Consider the following 20443-nt stretch of genomic DNA (forward strand, 5'->3'; position numbering starts at 1 on the left):
AGAGGGGTGCAGTACCTCTCCTATGAGGAAGGGATGAGAGAGTTGAGGGTGTTCAGCCTGGAGAAGTGAAGGCTCCAGGGAGACCTTGTTATGGCTTTCCAGTACATAAAGGGGGCGTATAAAAAAGATGGGGGCGAACTTTTTTGGCAGGACCTGTTGAGATAGGACAAGGGGGAGTGGTTTTAAACTAAAAGAGGGTAGATTTAGATGATGCACAAGGAGTAATTTTTTTGCCATGAGGGTGGCAAAGTACTGGTATAGGTTGCCTAGACAGGTGGTGGGTACCCCATCCCTGCAAACATTCAAGGTCAGGCTGGATGAGGCTCTGAGCAACCTGATCTAGTTGAAGATGTCCCTGCTCACTGCAGGGAGGATGGACTAGGTGACCTTTTGAGGTGCCTTCCAACCCAAAGCATTCTATGGCTTTCAAGATGCCGAATTTCAAAGTTGTATCATTGAAGTATTAGCATGCTGTGTCAGCTTGTTTCCCTCTTACTTTGTTAAAGGCTTTTCAGCTTGTGCTATGAGCACTCCAGAATTATTCTGTCCATTGCACACGTTAGCTGTCTCTAGATACATGGAGGAAGAGTTGTTCTTCATTCCTCTCTTCTTCTGTGTCAGTGTTGCATACTGGTACATTTCTTCAGATCGGTGCTGGACACAGTAAGGATGGCAGCTGTTGATACAGGCATTTAGGGCTAAAAAAGGAACTTGTTCTTCCATGCTGCTTCACAGTGCACAGATGGGAGCCAGCAATGAAAGGGAGAGAAGACAGAATGAAGTACCACCATTTACTTGAGATACTACAACCACAGAAATAATTCTCATAGGGCGATATTGTATTACAGAACTAAATGCACCATGCTGCCACCATTGGTGATGCTTCAGGAGAAAAAAGAGATTCTCTCTGAGAGCTGTTGCATCTGAGACTTTGTGTCACCCTGCCAGCCTTCTTTAAGGCCCATACCACCTTAGCTCTGACTGTGAGTCTCTCTTGCCTGGGAATATTGAAGTTGCTAATCTGCTACTACCAGCTCTTTAAAAAATGATTGGATTTTTTTTTTTTTTTTTTGCACGTGGACTAGAGGCTTTTGTTGCTTTTTCAGTAATGATTTTTCTAAGCAAAGTAGCAGGGAGGTGAGATTATTTTAAATATGGATACCCTGTGTCTTTCTGCATTGACTGTTCCCACTGCCTCTGCAAACAGCTGATTAGTGCTATCTGTCTGAATGGCAGCAATTGTTTGTTAGAGAGACATAAAACATTTTCATCCTCATTTCCTCAGATAGAACAACCATAAACAAACAGAGATAGTGTGGTATTTCAGGCATCACTTTGTACAGGATAAGCCAGGCAAGTCCCTCTCAATGAAAGTTTGCTGATTTACATATACTACATATTGTGTCTCTGCAGATAATGTATTCTCAGAAAGAAAGGAATTTTGAAAAATATTTTCAACATATTTTGGAGGTGTCATACGTGGAAGGTTACAACAGTTTTGAAGGAGAAGCTGATGGAGCTAGTGGTTACCTATCCCTTTATTTATCTGTTGCTTTGCACTTAGATTTGCATTAATTGAGCTTTTTCACAGCTGCTAAGTAAAACCATTTCAGGGTTTTTATCTGCATTAAACATCCTTTTAGTCCTGCCTTAGTCTTCTGTGAAGTACAAAAGGAAAGAAATGTATCATGCTAAGATTTCCTGTTTACTGTAGTTATTAAGGTTGTCTTGTCATTGCCCCAAAGGTAAAGGCTCCTTTTAGTTGCTGCAAGTAAGGTGTTTGGGTCATCCTACAGTGACTTCTAACATAAAAGAGCCAGACAGGCTGCTCATCTACAGGTGTCACAGCTAGCATTGAAGTTCTTTCCTGACACATTTGTGTGAAATGTGCCCTTGGCTTCCAGTGACACATTGAGCATGAAGTGGGACCCGGCATCCAGTCTCCATCCACAGGTTTTATACCTGTCCCCTACAACACTGTGCAGTAGTTCTGCTTATTTTTCAGCATCTCAGCAAGGGAGATAGTTCATATTATGCCTATTGGGGTTTTTTTGTTGGTTGCCTTTATAGTCTATGAATTCATTGCTTTTGCAGAGAAGAGCATTCTAATGAATTTGACAGTGGGCTGACAACTCTCCAGTTCTTACCACAAGCTCAGTGATTGCCATATTTGTTACCTCCAACCAACCACTTACCGAGTCCTGATGGTGGAAGCAAATTTGAGTTAATGGACTCTTCTTTTTTTTCTTTTACTTACTGAATGCAGTGCTTTAGGATTAGGTTGCTGACTTTTCTGTGTCAGAGCTTCTCTATCCTCCAGAAGTGGGAATGATATTAGTATCTACTTCCATGAGGATGAGAATTCTGTGTTAATTTTTGAAAAGAACTATGCAGATGAGAAGATTGATATCAACATGCTGGAGTTCATTCAACCCGTGAGGAGACTCCTGTGATTTAAGATTCATTTCTTCACTGCTTTGTGAAAAATACGGTTGATTAGATTTAAAATTTAACCCAACCTTCAGTGTGTCAGAATGACACACATCGGATCTGAACACAAAGGTACCTGGGAAATGGTTTCCTGGACAACACTAGCACAAAGAGAGCTCTTCATAGTCATAAATCCTTGTTTTGGGGCTTGGGGGAAAAGGACAGAAAAAGAAGGTGGATACTGAATCCAGAAAACAGCCCTCATAAGGATAGTGCTACATGGTTTACCCAGTGCTAGCTTGCAAAATACAGAAACATATTCCCTACATTGTGTTCTGCATATCTGGCAACACCAACAGTGAAAATATTTCTATTCCTAAAGTGTAACAGAACCAGTCAACCAGCAAATAGCACTTCCACTCAAAACAGGAGAAAAAGTCACCCCATAGAAAATGAAAAGGTAGATTTGCTTCCTGTGGGAACAAGTTAGATTTTCAGCTGTTTGTCCAAGGAACAGACCACCAGCCAAGCTATCAGAAGAAAATGGAAGGCATTTTTTTCTCTACCAAGTCCTCCCTGCCATTATCACAGTTTAAATGGCCTCTCTTGTCCTTTGTCACTCAGGTTCAACATCTGGATGTCATCACTGATTCCTTCTTCCCTTTGCATCAGTCGTGTATGTCACCAAGTCCACATCAAGGGCAGGTGATTCTACTCAGAGATCAGTGCTGCTGGGCTTCTTGTCTGAGCGTGTCTCAACTCCCAGCTCTGCTTTGGAGAGCCCCTCCGCTTTGACCTTACCACCTGTGCTGGTTGGGGCTGAGCAGGAGTTCCTTTCCCCACAGCATCCCCCACAGTGCTGTGCTTTGCATTGGTAGCTGGAAAGGTGTTGGTAACACCCCAGTGTTCTGGCTGCTGCTGAGCAGTGCTGGCACAGCATCAGCGCTGTCTCTCCATCAGTGTGCCCCCCATGTGGGAGTGGGCAAGATCTTGGGAGGGGGCACAACTAATACAGCTGAGCCAAACTGAGTAGAGGGAAAATCCATGCCATATGATGTCAGCTCAGATATAACAGCTAAAAAAAGGAGGAGGAAGGCAGGGCACTGGTTATTTAGAATGTTTGCCTTCTGGAGCAGCCACTACATGTGCTGAAGCCCAACTTTCCTGGAAGTGGCCAGACATCACTTGATGGGAAGGAGAAAATAAAATCTTTTATTCTTCTCTTTGTTGGTGCACACTCAACCTTTGAGTTTTGCTTTAGTAAACTGCCCTACTGCAACATATGAGTTGTTTCCCATCTTATTTTCTTTCCCCTATCCAGCAGAGAAGGAGTGCTGAGAGTGGCTTGGTGGGCATTTGGTGTCCAGGCAAGGTCAACCCACCACACTAACATGCACCTCAGATGCTCACATGTCTCTTGAAAATATTTCTGCAGAGAATATCCTGCTACTTTATTTCACTTTGGAAGTATCCCCACCAGTACTTTGTGTTTGACTGTATGCACTTCAAGCATCTGGTTTCCAGGCCTCTGTTTCTCTTCACTTACCTCACTTTTCATTTTGACCTTTGACAGTGCAAGTGATTTCAAGCTCTTCTATCGGTTTGTTCCCTCTGCCTTTTGATTTCTTCATGAAGGTACTATCATTTATTCCTTCCAATAGTTGCCAGGCATTGACAACTGTACGAAATTTGCAGGTGACGAGAACAGCAAGGGAGTGTGCAGAAAGGATTGCTCGTATCAACAGCATTTTTATGATTATATCCCATATCTTAGAGAAGTCACGTTCAACACTAGTTTCAACACAGGTTGCTCTGTCTGACAGTTTCTGCTGCTACTTGTGCTTGATAGCTGTGCCTGCTTCAGCTTTGGTCAGCTTCAGACTGTAAACTTTGGTGGGCAGGATTGTTTCCTACTCTTGGACAGTGCCAAGCACAGCAAGGCCCTGAATTTTGCCTGGGCCTTTTGAGCTCTCCATAAAACAAAGTTATAGTAACAGCCATAAATGGAAGCTGCTGTTTCCTTGCAGAGCCCAAAGGATGAGCATCACTACAAATGTTACCTGCTCCTTCCTAGAACTGAATCCCCAAAGCTGTACTGCTCAAGGCTGATAGATTGCACAGAGACCAGAAAGCCTTCGATTTTGGAAAAGAAACTATATTAGTATCCCCTGCTCTCAGAGAAGTGTGAAAGGGAAGGAACATTTAAAAGCATCATAGAGACTGGCACTGCTGGCACTGCTGAACAACTCTGGAAGGTCACAAATGCTGATTGTGAAGGAGTCATCTATTGACGTACAGGTATCTTGGCCTTTAGTGATGGTGAGGGAGAAGCTAGTGAAGAAAGTACAAAACCAATTATGATAAGATGCTGTTAGAATCCTTCAGTTGTGAAAAGTTAACTGGAATGTGTCAGGGGCTCTTCAAACAATGCAAACTTTGCAGTAAGGAGCTGAGAACAGATTGCTTTTTATAGAACAGGCCTATAGGGTGGTATGAATTCCCTAAAATTCAGATTTCATTAAGTAGTCATGCTCGTGTTCTTTTTCTCTGACAGCAGTATAAATGAATTCTAGGTATTCTGGGCCTAGAAAAATGGTTTGTTTGGTCCTTCTGTTATTAGGACAGTGATCCCAATTCCTTCAACTTAAAAGGCTGTAGAGAGTTTGCTGCTTGTCAACATTGTCCTTGATTGCTTGTTGCAGTAACATAAAAGTCAGGACAGTGAATCCTGTTAAGGGGAACTGACTTTGACAGGGAGAGAGAGACATATTTCTGGTATGAAATATGGAGATAATGAAAGGAAAATTGAGACAGAGTTATTTCTAATGACAGGCATAGTAAGATTCAGTTGGGGGATGGAAAAGTAACTTCTTTTTCTTTGAGTTTTAGTTTGTTAGGAAATAATAGGCTGAACACCTCTGGCAGGCAGGATGAGAGGTTGCTGAGCTGCTCCTCTGCTGCAACAGTCGTCCCAAGGCCCCTTCCTGGAAAAGAGCCCTGCTGTGTGAAATGCGTTTGTGCACACACACGCACGCACCGAAACAGTCTCTGCACTGGACAACTTGCAGCGCAAGGAAGGAAAAAGAGAGGTGTCCCAGTCCATCCAGTGTACAGCTCTTCTCTGCTGCCAACACTCTCTGTCAGGGCAGCATTGATCAGTCAGACACACAAGCCCATTAGGAATTCTGTTCCTCTCCCTGCTCTTAGAGCAGCGGACCAAAAAGAGAAGAAAATTTGAAGCACCTGTAGGAAAAGATATGGGCCATAGTTATATTTGCAGTATCTAACTGCCCATTTTCTGCACTTTATTTTGAAAAGCCCGGTGATCTGTTCAGTTGAAAATTTTCCTGCTTTTGTTTGTTGTTTCTCTTTGCCAGGAAGTCTGTCATCCAGCTAGACCTAGCTAACACCAAGAAAGCTCTGATTGTACCTGCCTTTGAGACTCTACGCTACCGCCTCTCCTTCCCCAAGTCAAAAGCAGAGCTGTTATCTATGTTGGACATGGGAACCCTCTTTACATTCAGGTAATGGAAAGTACTCTTGAACCTGTGGTCATTATCTCTGTTTTTTTATGTTCTTCTCTCTCACTGTCAGCTGCATTAAGAAACTTATTGGAATTTTTTTCCCTTTTCATAGAGAGGCAGTGAACAGAATCACATGGATATATTCTGTCTGTAAGCTCAGCATTTTATCTCATATTACAGTCCTCTACTGAAGGACTTCACTTGTTAAATCAAATTTGTTTTATTTTCATCATTTTTTTATTGTGCTTCAAAATCAGCATGACCGTTACACTCAAGTGCGTGTAATTTACTTTTTGGCTGCCAAATACTGTCTGGGTAGCTGTGTCTTCTTATGTGACTAAAAGCAATGTATCTCTGCTCATTGGTTCTCTTCCTTACTGGAAAAACAAATGCAGGCTTGTCTTATGCTCTTTTAAAGTGTGAAACAGCTGCTTAAATACCTAGAGTTCCTCCATGCAGAGGTAAGAGAGTACTCTGACTAGAGGCTAAGAAGCAGAGAACACCTAAATTTGGAGCTCCTCTCTGAAGCAGACTCCTTTTGTGGCTGTGAACAAGTCACTTCTATTACCTGCCAGACTCTTCAGTTTTAAAATGCAGCTACCAGGGGTTAGCCATCTCTTGGGTATGTGTGGTAAGGTCTGATTAGCAGACATTTGTAAAGCATCTCAGTGATGGGAAGAGTACAATATGGCCTTATGATGTTGCACAGAGAGGGGGCTTAGGAGACCTGCGTTCTCTTCTCAGCTCCACTGCTGCCCTGCTGAGAGGTGCTACACGAATCACTTTGCTTTCTTACATCTCTGTTCTCCATCTCTGAAATACAGGTAACAATGTTCACCTCTCCTTTTTGTGGTATTTTGAGATCTAGAGATAAAAGCCATGAAAAAGCTAGGCATTATCCATGGCTGGAGGAGCTCAATATCATACCTCTCCCATCCTTCTCTTACTTTAGAGCTTTCCTCACACTTTTCCCATTCCCTATATTACACATCTCTCTTGTTGCAGCAGCCACCCTTCCCTCATATGGTTGCATGCACATGTCATAGCAGACATGACTGAGTCTGGAAAACATAATTCTGACCAGTGTCAGAATTCTGCCAGTGACTGCCTTAAATAGAAACTTGAGGCGACGGAGAGAGGCATGCCTCTGGAAAATTACTTGAGGATACTGATAGAGCAAGCACCTTTCCCTCTGCCATCATTCTTTAACAGTCAAAAGACATAAAAATTAACAAGACATCTGTTGGTAGAAAATAGTTGTCTCTCCCGTAGTTTAGAGAACAAGTCCTTCTGGTGGAAAATGACACCCTCAGGATTTTCAGATGTTGCATTCCACCAGTATTCAGCTGCACAGTGGTGGCCTTCCACTCCAGATTTCATCTTCAAGCTATACAGCATGTTGGTGTGTTATGTACACAGCTGGATTTGCAAATCCTTTCTCAACTCTCACTCAGGCAAAAATGTCTTCAACGTCAGTGGGAGTTTTTCCAAAGCAAGGTTAAATAAGAATTGAAGGACATGCAGTCTGTAAGTGGTGTACGTATTAATGTAGGATACATTTTACAATTTGTTTGTTTTGGCTCATTTCGTTGCTCAAATCTATCAACAGCCACAAAGCAGCTGCAATCTGGGCTGAGAATTTCCACTTGCACCTTCAAGGTGCTTTAATAATACTGCAATTTGACGCTGAGCAGGTGGGAGTGAGCTGGGGAGGACTGCTGTGACAGTGATTGCTGAGAGTGCCTGCAGCATCCCACTCCCTCACACCACACCATAGATTCCAATCTTTCCCTCACTGAAATTGCTTTTGTCACCTCTTTTCGAAATGGTGACCTTTTCTACCTCTGGGCAGCTAAGAAGTACACAACGGCTCTCGATTACATCCCTCAGTCACCAGCAGAAGAAAAGAGAAGACAAGTGAGCATCTGTGGCTGGCAAGGTGTGCTGTTTGAAACCCTCCGCCACAGCGGGGGCTCTGTGCCGGCTTGCTGGCTCCCTTGGCAGCTGGTGGCTGGGTGTGTGCTGCTGAGGATGTGCCTGCTCAGGGCCTGGGTAAGAGCTGATGAGCCACAAATGTATTGCCCACACACATCCAGGCACAGGAGAAACCGCATCATCATATTGAGAAAACATAAAAAGCAACAACTGATTAAGTAATTAACTGATTGCATCCACAATCCAGCAAAATGTTTAAGCATCTGAGAACAGAACTGGGAAAGTTCTTCCTTCACCAAATCGTCTTTCTCACTGAAGCAGGAAGCTTAGGGGGACAAGGCCAGGAGGAAGAACACTCTGAGAAGAATAACTACTTCATTTTGCTAGCTTTAGCAAAGTTTGCTATAGTTTTGACATTTTATTTAAAATAAAAGCGATCAGTAACACAAGTAAAATGAAACATTGGATCCAAAGTGGAGGAGGAAGGCATGTGGTGTGTTCCAGTTGATTTCCATGAACCGTGGGAAAGAAACTCGTTGTGATTTTAGGGAGATTGAATTACTTGGTTTGGATTTGTCAAAATAGCCAGTGTAGTGAAAAATATGTTGTTCACAATTTTCGCAAAGTTCTCCAGGGACTCAGTCAGATTGAGTGTGGCCTTAAAATTCAGTGTGTATTTATGTCTTGAGTGAAAAGGGCCTGAGCAGAAAATTACATTTATTCATTTGTCCTGTGAGATGGAAGACCAGTATACACAGTGAGCCTCTTCTCACAACTGCATCACCGATAGTAAAGTCTGTTGGAAACGACTCGTCCTTTAATGGGAGCTTCCTCTCTATGGACCGTAGTGGTGCCTGCTTATCTTTCTTTGCAGTACAGTTTGTGTAATTAGCCATTGACCAAGACCTAGTTCCAGCAGATTATCTGTGTATGAACCCATATATACTGTATGTACAGATATGTATGTAATCCGATAATCCTCGCACAAGTCTTGTTTTCAGTCTAATTACTCTTCTGTCACTACTGTGTGCACACCTCATTTGAGCATCCTGTACTCATTTACCTCTTTGTCCAGACCGTAGCCGTCCTTTTGCCTTTCTCTTTCCTTCCACTCACATCAATCACTCTGAAGAGGCAAGTAAATAATCTCTTGTTACTCAGTTTTGTACAATCAAGTCTACTCCTTCCTTTCCGCTTTGTTTTGTCCCTGCAATCCCAGTTCCATATTTTCCCTTAATTGTCTCTTCCCAATTACTTATTTTTCCTTGCTGGTTTGCTCTCTTGACTCACAGAGGTTATACTTGAGCTGCTATAGGTGCTTACACTGCTATCTCCAAAAAGGGTGGAAAGAAATTGAATTCTTTTTATGGTTAGTATCCTGTTACCCCTGTTTAAATCAGTGGGAGAGTGTTACTAAAATAACAGCAGCATTTGGCTGTTTCTCTGCAGGAATCTCTCAATTTACCAAAGTTTGTATGGGGCTTTGAAGATACAAATCACTTCATAAGTGTTTAGCAGTCATTATTATTATTAGCATAATTAATTTCAAAATGCCGGAGGTAGGATTTTAGAAGATACAGCACCCTCCACAATCCTATATAATTTTAAACCCCATATTGTGACTGCTGGAGTTTTTTTTTCCAGCATAGATAGCTGCACACTAGTGACTGGGTAGGTTAGCCACTCATCTCCAAAAGAGGCCAAGAATAGGGATAGATTTTTTGGTGATGATTCCAAAGGGCATTAAGGATTATAAGCATCTTTGTGAATCTGGCACTGCTTTCTAATAATCTCTGGAGAATTATTTCACTGCCAGTTTTTTTAATACAGAAGGGTTTTGTTTTTCCTGGTCCCCAGGCGAGATACCTGAAAGTGATGCAACCTGTTTACAGTTTTGAAGTGCAGCATACAAAGGACCGTACATTACTTGTGACCCTAGTGCCATCCTAATAATTCAGTCTTCCTGCACTGCCCTGAACAGGGAGTCAGGAAAGCTGAACACCTCTGATTCTCCTGTTACAAGCCATACAAATACGTCCAAATGAAAACTCCTAGGCTATGATTTTATATTCCTGTTTTTAGCAGTGGCTTAGAATGTTATGAGAATTTCTGGGATGGAAACATTACGTCATGTTGTAATTTTGCAATATTTGATGCTCAAATCCCTTCACTTTCAGCATGTGAGTCATCCCTCTGAATTCAATGTACCTTACTTTACAAATTGGCAGGACATTGGTTTTGTCCCTTCTGCTGCATATCTATCTCAGCGTTGTAATACAGATACCTGCTATGCCTTTGGTTCGTTAATTAATCTGTGAATCTGCAGAAAGAGCTTGTCTCATTGATTTTTGGAGAAGTGGTAAAATAAGTGGGCGAGAGAGTCATTGACCCTGGCACTAATGGGGTGCATTCAAGCTGTGCTAGGAAGAGACCTGCTGTGACCTAAACAAGATTAACAAAATATAAAAGGATCTTTTTCTGTAAATCAAATTGATTATGTTTCTGAGGATCACAGGAGTACTTCCCACAATGTAGAACTTATAGCAGAAAGCCTTTATGTAATATTGTACTTATTAAGGTAATTATGCATCTTGGTTCCTGCCATAGTAATAACTGTAATTAATAAAATGGAACATCTATCCAGAGCTGCAGGTGTCTCTCATGCAAATTATAAAATTGCCTATAAAACAGATCGTGAATATCACCATGGTGGGGAAATAGCTAATTTTAAGGACCTTGTCTGAGCTGCAGTTTCCACACCAATTTTAGAGCACCAACCGATGCAGCTGCTTGGTTGCTAGGAATAAGACACAGCACTTGCAGTGCAGATGAACTGACAGGGTACTGTGTAATTGTTTCGCACATTAGCATGAGGTACTGTCTTCACACTATCCTTCACCAACTAGATGTGTTTAAGCATTGAGCTCTGGGAGGCGTGCTGGAAATAGTTCTAGAAATTGCCTCCAACGGCAGGCATCATCCTGAAAATGATGATGTGAGCTGTAACCTCATGTCCTTATTTTTGAGCATTTCATCTAGCAGGTAATATTTTGTTGCCTCGCCAGGATGTTTTCTATCTAATTGCCTCCCCACATCCCTGCCGTTTATATCTGTTTCAGGTACCATGTCTGGACGAAAGGGCACGCGCCAACAAATTTTGCCAAGTGGCGAACAGCCACCACCCCCTACCGCGTGGAGTGGGAAGCAGACTTTGAGCCATACGTCGTCGTGAGGAAGGACTGCCCGGAGTATGACAGGCGCTTTGTTGGATTTGGCTGGAACAAAGTAGCTCACATCATGGAACTGGATGCACAGGTGAGGAGATGACACGCGAGTATCTCACCCAGGGCTCTGCAGCAGGGTTGTTACGAGATCTGTGTCCTGTAGGAAGGTGTCGTGCTTTGTATCACCAGAGTGTTCATCTGGCCTTGCTGAGCTCCTTAATGAGGGCTTCTTCAGTTGGGAACACTCAGTTGAATGCTTGTCAAGTATTAAATGAAGAACCCAAGTCTGAGTTAATTTATTTGTCAGTTCTAAGAAATTCATTGTTTCGCAGAGGCACAACCCTGTACTGCTCACCTCCTGACCAGAGCACTGCAGCAGTTGTTGCCAATCCCATCACTTATTAGGGAACATGTAGACCTTGCTGGATTTTTTTCAGTTAAATAGAGGTTTATGAGTCCCGAATGCTAATTTAGAATTTGAAAACCAATCTTGAGTTGAATTCAAGGCAAGCATCTTTAATTTCTGGCTGGGATTTACAGCACATTTCTACAAAGCCAAAGTCTTTACATTTCCAAAGTCTGGGGCTGTGGAGCAGACCCTAAATGATCCAGGTACTTGAACCTTGGGCTACCTGCTTCTTGGATCTGTGACTTGGGATGAAGCTGCTGGGCAGAATTTATGAGAATAAGGATGCAGAGAAAGCTCAGGAGTCCCAGACTGGCACCAGAGCTCTCAGAGTTGCCAAGGTCCCTCCTGCCAAGCTAGATCTTTGAGGCTGGCAGTGACTATGGCTCCATGGGAGCCCAATGCTGCTGCTCACTGAAATGGCAGGATTTGCATCGCCCTGCTGTTCTTGGATGGGGAGCTACCCACTGTCCTAATCAGCAAGGTCTGGGTCATGGCATTTCTTTTTAGTTTGGGTTTGTTGTAGTTTTTTTCAGTTTGGTTTCAAACCCAGTGTTTGAACTAGTAGCATATCATGCTAACCAGAAAAATAGGTTTTGATGATCTGTATCCTCCTGTGATAGCTTCTGCTGTGAATCCAGAACACAGCGGATCCTTCTCTGCTCAAGTCTTACCAGCTTATGTGAAACACAGCAGCGCAAGGCTGGGAGCAAGTTAGTGGGAGATTGTGTCTCTGGGGTGTGGCCTACAGTGTATTTGTGTGCAGGCATTTATGGGAGGAATATTTTCTGCCTCTGCTTACAAAACCACATGGTCACCTTGGGCTGGCAGCCGCTGTTTGCCCTCTGTTTGCCGAGGGCATTCCCAACGAATTTGTACCTACTTGTGTTGAGAAAAAATTATTACAGACTAGAAAAAAATTATCCCTTATATTAATGTTAATAATCCTGTGCTCTGTTATAGCACTGTAATTTTCCAGTGCATTTTCCAAGCACTAATCAATTAACCATCAGTTGTGGAGAGTGCCAGGATAATGGTTTATTATTTGTTAATGTGGGTAACAAGGCTTATGTTCCCAGTGGCAGCTCTTATGTAGCACTCAGGATTTAACTCTTCTGTTCAGAGGTATCTGCCCAGCACAGAGATTCACACATGGGAAATGGAAACATTTTTCAAAGTTGATCATAGCACAATTATTTTAAATGACCATTAGGTTGGAATTAACTCTAGAAAATTGTTTTTCTTGCTCTTCCAGCCTTGAATACATTATCACATTCAAAAGAAGTTTCATTTTCCTCTGTAGCAGCATGGATATTGGCAGGTTCTCCCACAAAATGAGCCTGGAGGAGACATGGGATGGCACAGCTACTTCCCCTGTGGCATTCCTGTGCTTTGGGGTGTGCACAGATCAGGTTGCTGCCAGCTGCTGGGCTGGCTTCATTAACAGCCGGCAGAGCAGCTTCTCAGTTATTTCACTGCTCCTCACAAGTGCAGAGTCTGTCGAGAGGTCTGTTGCAGACCCCTTTCCAAGAGCTGTGCCACTACTGTCCCTCAGAGCAGGACATGGCATGGAGATAATTGTCACTGTGGTGCTGGGAGCATGCGGGCGTCCGCTGAGCTGGATGCTGTACAAATACACAGATAATGCCAGTCTCCATCTAAAGAATTGGTCATGCAGCAGATGGGAACAGAGGTGCATTGCGTTCTCAACAAAGGTTTCCATGTCGTAGGGAAAGGTCATTAGGAAACCTTTCCCTACTTTTCCAGTGACTATGGAACTAGACCATGAGCATCCCATTTTCCAGGACCCTAGCCCAGTATATTTCAAAGGGGATTATTGGCGGCAGAATCACAATTTTTTTTAAGGCTTTTTGTGCCTGAAGGCCGTTCAGAGGGATGGGAATGCTGCTGTGCTCTACAGTTTGTGCTGCAGAGTGTAGGCAGTCCCTGACCTGCAATATTACAGACTTGAGATGCAAACAGAGAACAAAGAAAAGATTGTATGAGAGGGATGCATCTTCCTCTGCAGCTCCAGCCCGTAGTTTTAAGGTCTCTTGGAGACATTTTCTGTAGTTTGTAGTTTATAGCTCTCCTCACTCCATGGTGCCAGCCTTTGTTTTTGCATTTGGTTCCCCATTAGTCCTAAGCATCTTCCAGCTAAACAAATTCTGCCTGTGAACATCAGACCATTTTCCTCTTGCTGTACATTTTTCACTCCAGACAGAAGCTCAGAGGACCCCCTTCCCATGTATGACAACACTGTAAATTGGCACAAAGATTTACCACTTTAGCACTGTCAGGGAACAGGCACTCATAAGGAGGAAGGAGCTGCATCTGCACTCAGCTATCCAGCACATGCTGCTGCTTCATGGGTGTCTCTGGGAAGGCACTGCAGCCTGAGCTATACTTTGGGCTCACCAGTACCGCTGCCTGAGTTGCAAAATGGATCCACATTGCCCCTGTTCATTTCTTGTCCATCCTAATTGGCTTCATTTTTGGCTCTATAGCTCAAATATTTGTTTTCTGGTAGCATTGTAACCCAGCAGCTTTCAGTCTCCTCTGGCTTCATCACAGGTGGTTAGGTAAAAAAAGACTTGCAGGTGAAACACTCAGGTTTACCAGCACAAACACAAGTGTGTTTTTTCCCATAAATCTCTTTCCCTACTGAAATATTTAGAAGTATTCTGCCTCTGCTGCAGATACTCTTTGTCTCTGCACAGACTCCTAAATCTACAAGTGACAGGACCTGGCAAACCAGGGGAAGTTAGGCACCTCTTCCTGTAACGCCAGCATGCTCTGTGGCTGTTCCTTCCCTGACCAGTGTCTTATGTAGAGAGGGTTAATGAGTCAATCCAGCAGCAGCTGTAGACAGAAACTGTGTGAGAAAATAGGAAATTTTCCTGTGGAGGCTTCAAAGTTTCTTTGTAATTTGCATCCAATACAACTCAGGTTTTTTGAAATTCCATATGAAAAAAGGAATGCTTGGCTACAGAATAATGAGGTTCACATTCCTTACCCAGTTCCTTGCAGAAGATACCTGCTTGTTGCATATCCTACACTAATGAACTTTCAGCTTGTAATAAGAATCAGGCTTTTTCTGGCTTTGCTCTAATGATCATACACTTACCTATAAAAATTGAAAGAATCTAACAGGAATAATTGAGACTTCAAGTAACCATCATTTTTTTAACAAAAAAAATTGTCAAAGAACTTGGTCAGATACAAACAGAATTAGTGAAGTGGTTTTACAGGAGGAGGAGAGTTAGCACAGTATCTCAAACTTCGTGAAGGAGATCTTAATTTGCGTAAAACCATCTCAAAGCATATGGAATTAGCAGCTTCATTTTCACACATCGCCTATAAATGATACCATATTCTCCCCTTATTTCAGGTTTATAAATAGTTTTGGACAGTTTTCTCTCTGTAAGTATATTAGTCAATAGGTAAAGCAACATATGCCGTGCAGTTTTGCCTTTGTAAATGTGGCTTATTCCAGGATCCCAAGCAAGATAATTTGTAGGGGCAAAGCCGTGTTTTTGCATGGACACTTGAGACTTATGCTGTGTAGTCACAGCTGTGTTGTTGCGAGCACACTGCTGAAAAATCTGTGTGGCAGACATGGCTTCAGGCATGCCTTTGGTACCATTTCCCCATTATTTGGCTTATGTGGAGTAAAATATTTTAAAACGGTTGGGTTTTTTTACCATGAGGATAGTAAAACACTGGGGGAGTTATCCAGAGGGGTGGTGGATGCCCCATCCCTGGAAACATGCAAGGTGAGGTTGGATAGGGATCTGACAACTTGATCTAGTTGAAGATGTCCCTGCTCATTGCAGGGAGGTTGGTCTAGATTATCTTTAAAGGTGCCTTCCAACCCAAACAATTCTATGATTTTTCAAAAAGAGAAAGTAGATCTTTCACAAAACCAAGAAAAAGCTGCTTGAAAGAAAAAGGCAGCTTATTTGAGATCCCTGATGGGTTTGTTGTTCCTGAGACACAAACTGTGCTGTTACATGGTGGAGCACGTTTGACTGTGGAGGTGCAGGAGGGCTGGGATCCGCCTCACAGCCCTGTCTTTGTCCCGCAGGAGTACGAGTTCACGGTGCTGCCCAACGCCTACATGATCCACATGCCGCACGCGCCCAGCTTCGACATCACCAAGTTCCGCTCCAACAAGCAATACCGCATCTGTCTCAAGACGCTCAAGGAGGAGTTCCAGCAGGACATGTCGCGCCACTACGGCTTCGCAGCCCTCAAATATCTCACGGCCGAGAACAACAGTTAGCACCATGGAGCCCGTGTGTGGCCAACAGGGACACCGAGGCAAGAGCCGCTCAGCGTCTGGGGCCCGGTCTTCAAACTCCAAACTGAGAAATACTTTCTGGTTTTATATCATACTTGGCAGTTCTAACAGTAGAAATTTGAAGTGACATGTCTTCGGACTATGCTCATTCATCCCTTCCCTGACTACCCCAGGCCTGTCAGCTTTAGCATTCGTGAGGTGTTTGCGAGTGGGGCCGGCCGGGCGCCCTCCAAGCCACCGAAGGTGGGGACTGGGCAGGGGCTGGGATTGCACTCCGCTCTCTTGACTGCAGAGCACAGACAGACCTTCAGAATATAGGATTTCATGTTGCTATTTAATAATTTGACATGCTTTTTATCTGTAAAGGAAGATCTTCGGGTCGCTGTCCTGTGAATTTCAAATCTGCACTACTCTAAAAGGGAACTTTCACCTGTGAACTTTCACAGGGGCCCTGTTAACATGGATGACCTTGTTAATGCAGGATGAGCCAAAGGTCTGAATTAGCCTTGAAAACACAGGGGACGCTTATACAATACTGCACTCCTGAGAAGGTGTGTTACTGATTCAGTTGTATACATGATATCGGTTGGTCTTTTATTCTCAAATTAATTGTTTTATCAGGAAAATCCCCTATATCCCATCCTGCCTTTGCCCCCCTCCTAAATGCTGCTCCTTTCCTTGCCAAGGAAATATCTCCCTTGTGTTTCTTTGCCATCTTCAGTTTTGGTGGTCCAGTGAAGATCAGTAGCTCTGCCAGAAAGTGAACAAAACTTGTCGGTTTAAGGTCTGTTTTCATCAGAGCAACTTGTTCACATGTGTCTCATAAGATAAAGGGCCCAGCTCTAACTCTTTATCTTTTTTAGGCAAGAATTGGATTTTACCTATAAGGCACATTGTACCAGGGGAATACTGATTTGTAGGCTCATTTCAGTGCTGCCCATCCGTGAAGGCACTGGGCCTTAGGCTTTAAGTGGACTTCTTTGCTGAACAGGGAATATAAACTAGTAAAAAGGCAACTAGCGTCCTTGGTGCTCTCCTGCTGCCTGCTGCAAGGTCTCAGAACTACTTCGTTAAAGGAGTTTATAATTAAAAGGAGCAGAACTGTTAGGAATAAACTCCCCATTGGACGGGGAGAAAAGAATATGTTGGGAATCTGAGTGAGTGTTTGCTTGAACGTGGACTGGTCAAGTTCACAGCATCGGTACACACAGGAGTTCGCTGGAGGGCGAACAGGAACCTAACAAGCAAAATGCAGAAAACAAGACACTGGACTTTTTGCCATTTTCTTTATCTTCAATATTAATGTTGTGTTTACATGGGAGGAAGAGATGAGGTGCACTACCCCTTGCAGGGCTATTTGTAATTTCTGTTGCAATGTTAATAGAGAAAGCAGAAACAACTCAGTGAGAAATGTGTCTGTCTCCCTGCCCCAAACCCCAAGCAACCCCATGTACCAATACCACTGCCTGAGCTGGGAAATGGATCTACATTGTGTTCTGCTCACGTTTTTCCATTTTGTTTTTCAGCCACTGGACCTTCTACTTTCCTCCCCACCTCATCCCTCTAGAGCTTGGTTTTATTTCTAACCTGACATTTTGTGAGAGCTTTCTGTTACGGTGGAAACCACGCAGTTAAACCAGACATTTAAACTACAAATATCAGTTCATCATTCTGTGTATATATAAGAAAAGCCAAAAAAGGCAATATCTTTGACAAGAAATAAAAAGGGGCGGGAGGCTGTGTGTAGTTTTCACTTTTTCCCCTGGGAGTGTTGGCTGCATAAGAATATATCACTGCATAATTTTCCAAAGAGCTTTTTTTTTCTTCTTAATGGCTTTATGTAAAGATTTACATAAAAAGCTGGAGAGAGCTGGGAAGAAGTGAAATTAGTGCTCAGATACATTAGTGCTAAGATACATTCTTTTAAAAACATCAAAGTCTTAACTCCCCAGGTCCTGTATTACCATTAAAGGCACAGGTCACTGTGCTGATTGAGAATGAGAAGAACCCTGCAGCACAGAGACTGTTGATTAATTAGTGTGCAGAAAGATCCCAAAAGCTGACCTAAGAGAGGCTGACACTCATCGTACCTACATAAAATCTCCAGTCAGAACTTCAGTGTGGCCACCATTATGCTCCATATGTATTAAAGATTTTCATTTCCAGATGTACATTTCCCCTTGGCTTAACAGCGTTGCCCAAGGATGGGCTGGATTGCCCTACAGCAGCATAACCTGTACATTATTTGGCTGTACCATTATCAGCATTCTCCTCATGATTCTCTTCTCAGTGGTCACGTGATGAGGATGGGGAAGCAGGGAGGTAATAATTTGCTACTTGCCTGACTGTACAGTGAGTCTTGGGACCTCCTGGGTAGGCTTAGGTGTGCTGGCTGGTGTAACCAGCTCAGAGATTGGTAGTAGGTACACAGTCCCTTTTTTGGTCCTTATAGACACTGTACTGACTTGTCTCTGTCATGTCATGTTTGTCTCTGTGCTTCATAATTCGAGAGGTGTGGGGCTTGGGGGTTTTTAGCACATTTCAAACAATTTACCTGATAGCAAGTTAGGATTACATATCTGTCTGTAACTGCCAGGGCTCCTCCAACACCGTGAAAAAATCCACCACCGACAACAAAAAAAATCCCTGACTCAGTTATAACACTGACTGTCTTCCAGTCCTCTGCTGTAGTAAGTATTTGCTAGGAACTTTGTTACTTAATTCTCAGTTTCCTCCTGAAATCTTCCAGAAATAGCAGATAAACTTGGTGACTTATTGCCTTTGATTTATTGATTTGTTCCACCAACTTCTCTCTTGAGTCTTCAATCTGTGACCTCTCCTTATCTTTGATATTTGAAAAGTGTGAGTCTCTCATTTAGATACCACTCCAGCACCCTCTCGGTGAAGACTGATGCAAATAAATCATTTAGATTCTTGGCAATGTCCTTACTGTCTTTAATTGTTTCTTCTACTTGTTTGGGGTGGCCTGCCGGTTATCTCCACTTTCTGCTTTTGGTGTACTGAGCAAATGTTCATTTTCACTTTTAACTTCCTACTGTTTACTCTTCAGATTCCCTCTTAGCGTCCTCAAACTCCATCTTAACTATTACATACTTTCCTTTCAGCTTTACACAGTTTCATTTCCATTCTCTGAAGGTTTCCTATTTGGCCTGAATAACTTACAAAATTTCCCATTTAGTCATAGCAACATTTCCTTGTCTTTGTCTTCCATTCATCCAAGGGGTACCATACTCCACGGCTATGAATCAGCCCATTCTGTTTTAATCTGAGGATCTCAGTTTTTCTATTCCTTTTATTTAAAACCACTGATTCTTTAAAAAGAAAAAGAGGTTTTTGTTTTTAAATTTACATTGAATATCACCCTACTAGGTTTTGAGGGTATTTTTCTCTTTAACCTTTCTAAATGCTCACCTTTTCTTAATCAGGGGATTAGAAATAAAATATTACAAAAATTAGGCTCTTATCTTGACACATTTTGTTCTGTGTCTCCCTTTTCCCTCTCCACTACAAAACATTGACATTTAGGAGTCATTGCAAACTTTTCAAGTCCCAAAGCCTGAACTATGTATTTTCCAGCACCTTCTGACATCCCACCACATTTCAGACATAATTATTATTCCAAATAATAACCTGCTGCCTGGCACCTAGTCCTCCTATTTTTGTTTTCATGCTTCTCCCTATGATGTAACAGGCTCTGCAAGTTCAAGTTTTGGGCAAAACACTTACTTAATACCTTGTCATAAGCTTCTGATATGTTTCCATGATTTTTCCCTATTTTCGTAATAGAAAGATATACACACACACACATATGTATGTATATATATATATACACACCTTCAAAAGTTTGGCTATAGTTTCCATCCTATCATTTTCTAGCTAAGGATCATCTACCATTTGCCTACCTGGCAGACCTAGAAAATGTCTTTGTTTATCCTGGGTAGTTCTTAGTATCTGTCAGGTTTTTTTTTCCTAGTAGTTCCTTCTAGCCTTGCTAGTTTCCTATGTGCACAGTCTGGTCCCACTTCACAATTTGCTGTTATTTTTCTGTTTGTAATCATCATCTTGGACTCCATGGCATAAAGGAATTAGCAGCTGTACCTGCAGTTCCATCGCCTTAGACTGAATATGACATATGCTCCCATTACTCCTGAAGTACTGATTTTTTACCTGGTTGGCTTCATGTGTTTTGTTGGTAAATCGTAAGCTGCATTTTCCTTTTACTGCAACAAGCAGAGGCACTTTGTAGTGTTATTTGCAGTAGCTGTTGCAGCAGAGTAAACCCTGTGTTAGAGGGAAAAGCACAAAAACTTCGTCAGAATCGTAGCTGCTGTTTCTCTCCACAGGGGAAAATAAGGCCCTAGCACAGCTGAGCAGTTTTATAAATGCCCTGCACAAAGCACATTGCACATTATTTTCTAGTAGGTGTAATCATACATCGTCCAATTAAGTATGAAAAATACATTTTTAATGTTCTCATTTTTATGTGCAGTTCTACCCAAAAGATAATGCATTTCCTTCTCTGTCTTGCCAGTTTCCCCCATTACTCCAGCCTGCCTAATAGCCCCATCTGTTTTCGGCTGAGAAAGATTAATGACCAGAA

At 42.6% G+C, this 20443-nt stretch overlaps 1 protein-coding gene across 3 annotated transcripts in view; it reads left to right on the forward strand.

The window, feature by feature from the left end:
- LARGE1 (LARGE xylosyl- and glucuronyltransferase 1) overlaps window positions 1-20002 on the forward strand; it is a 272166-nt gene extending 252164 nt beyond the window's left edge. For 2 of the 3 annotated variants that reach the window (XM_039570321.1, XM_019292486.1), the window contains 3 exons: window positions 5808-5954; window positions 11009-11204; window positions 15607-16190. In XM_039570321.1, coding sequence (XP_039426255.1) covers window positions 5808-5954; window positions 11009-11204; window positions 15607-15804 — 541 coding nt within the window. In that variant the 3' untranslated portion in view covers window positions 15805-16190. Of the gene's footprint in view, window positions 1-5807; window positions 5955-11008; window positions 11205-15606 lie in introns of all 3 variants that reach the window. The other variant, XM_039570320.1, reaches the window with a different exon arrangement.
- Window positions 20003-20443: the final 441 nt, after the last annotated feature.

The sequence above is a fragment of the Corvus cornix genome, chromosome 1A (assembly GCF_000738735.6).
Source record: "Corvus cornix cornix isolate S_Up_H32 chromosome 1A, ASM73873v5, whole genome shotgun sequence".
Taxonomy (NCBI): Eukaryota; Metazoa; Chordata; class Aves; order Passeriformes; family Corvidae; genus Corvus; species Corvus cornix.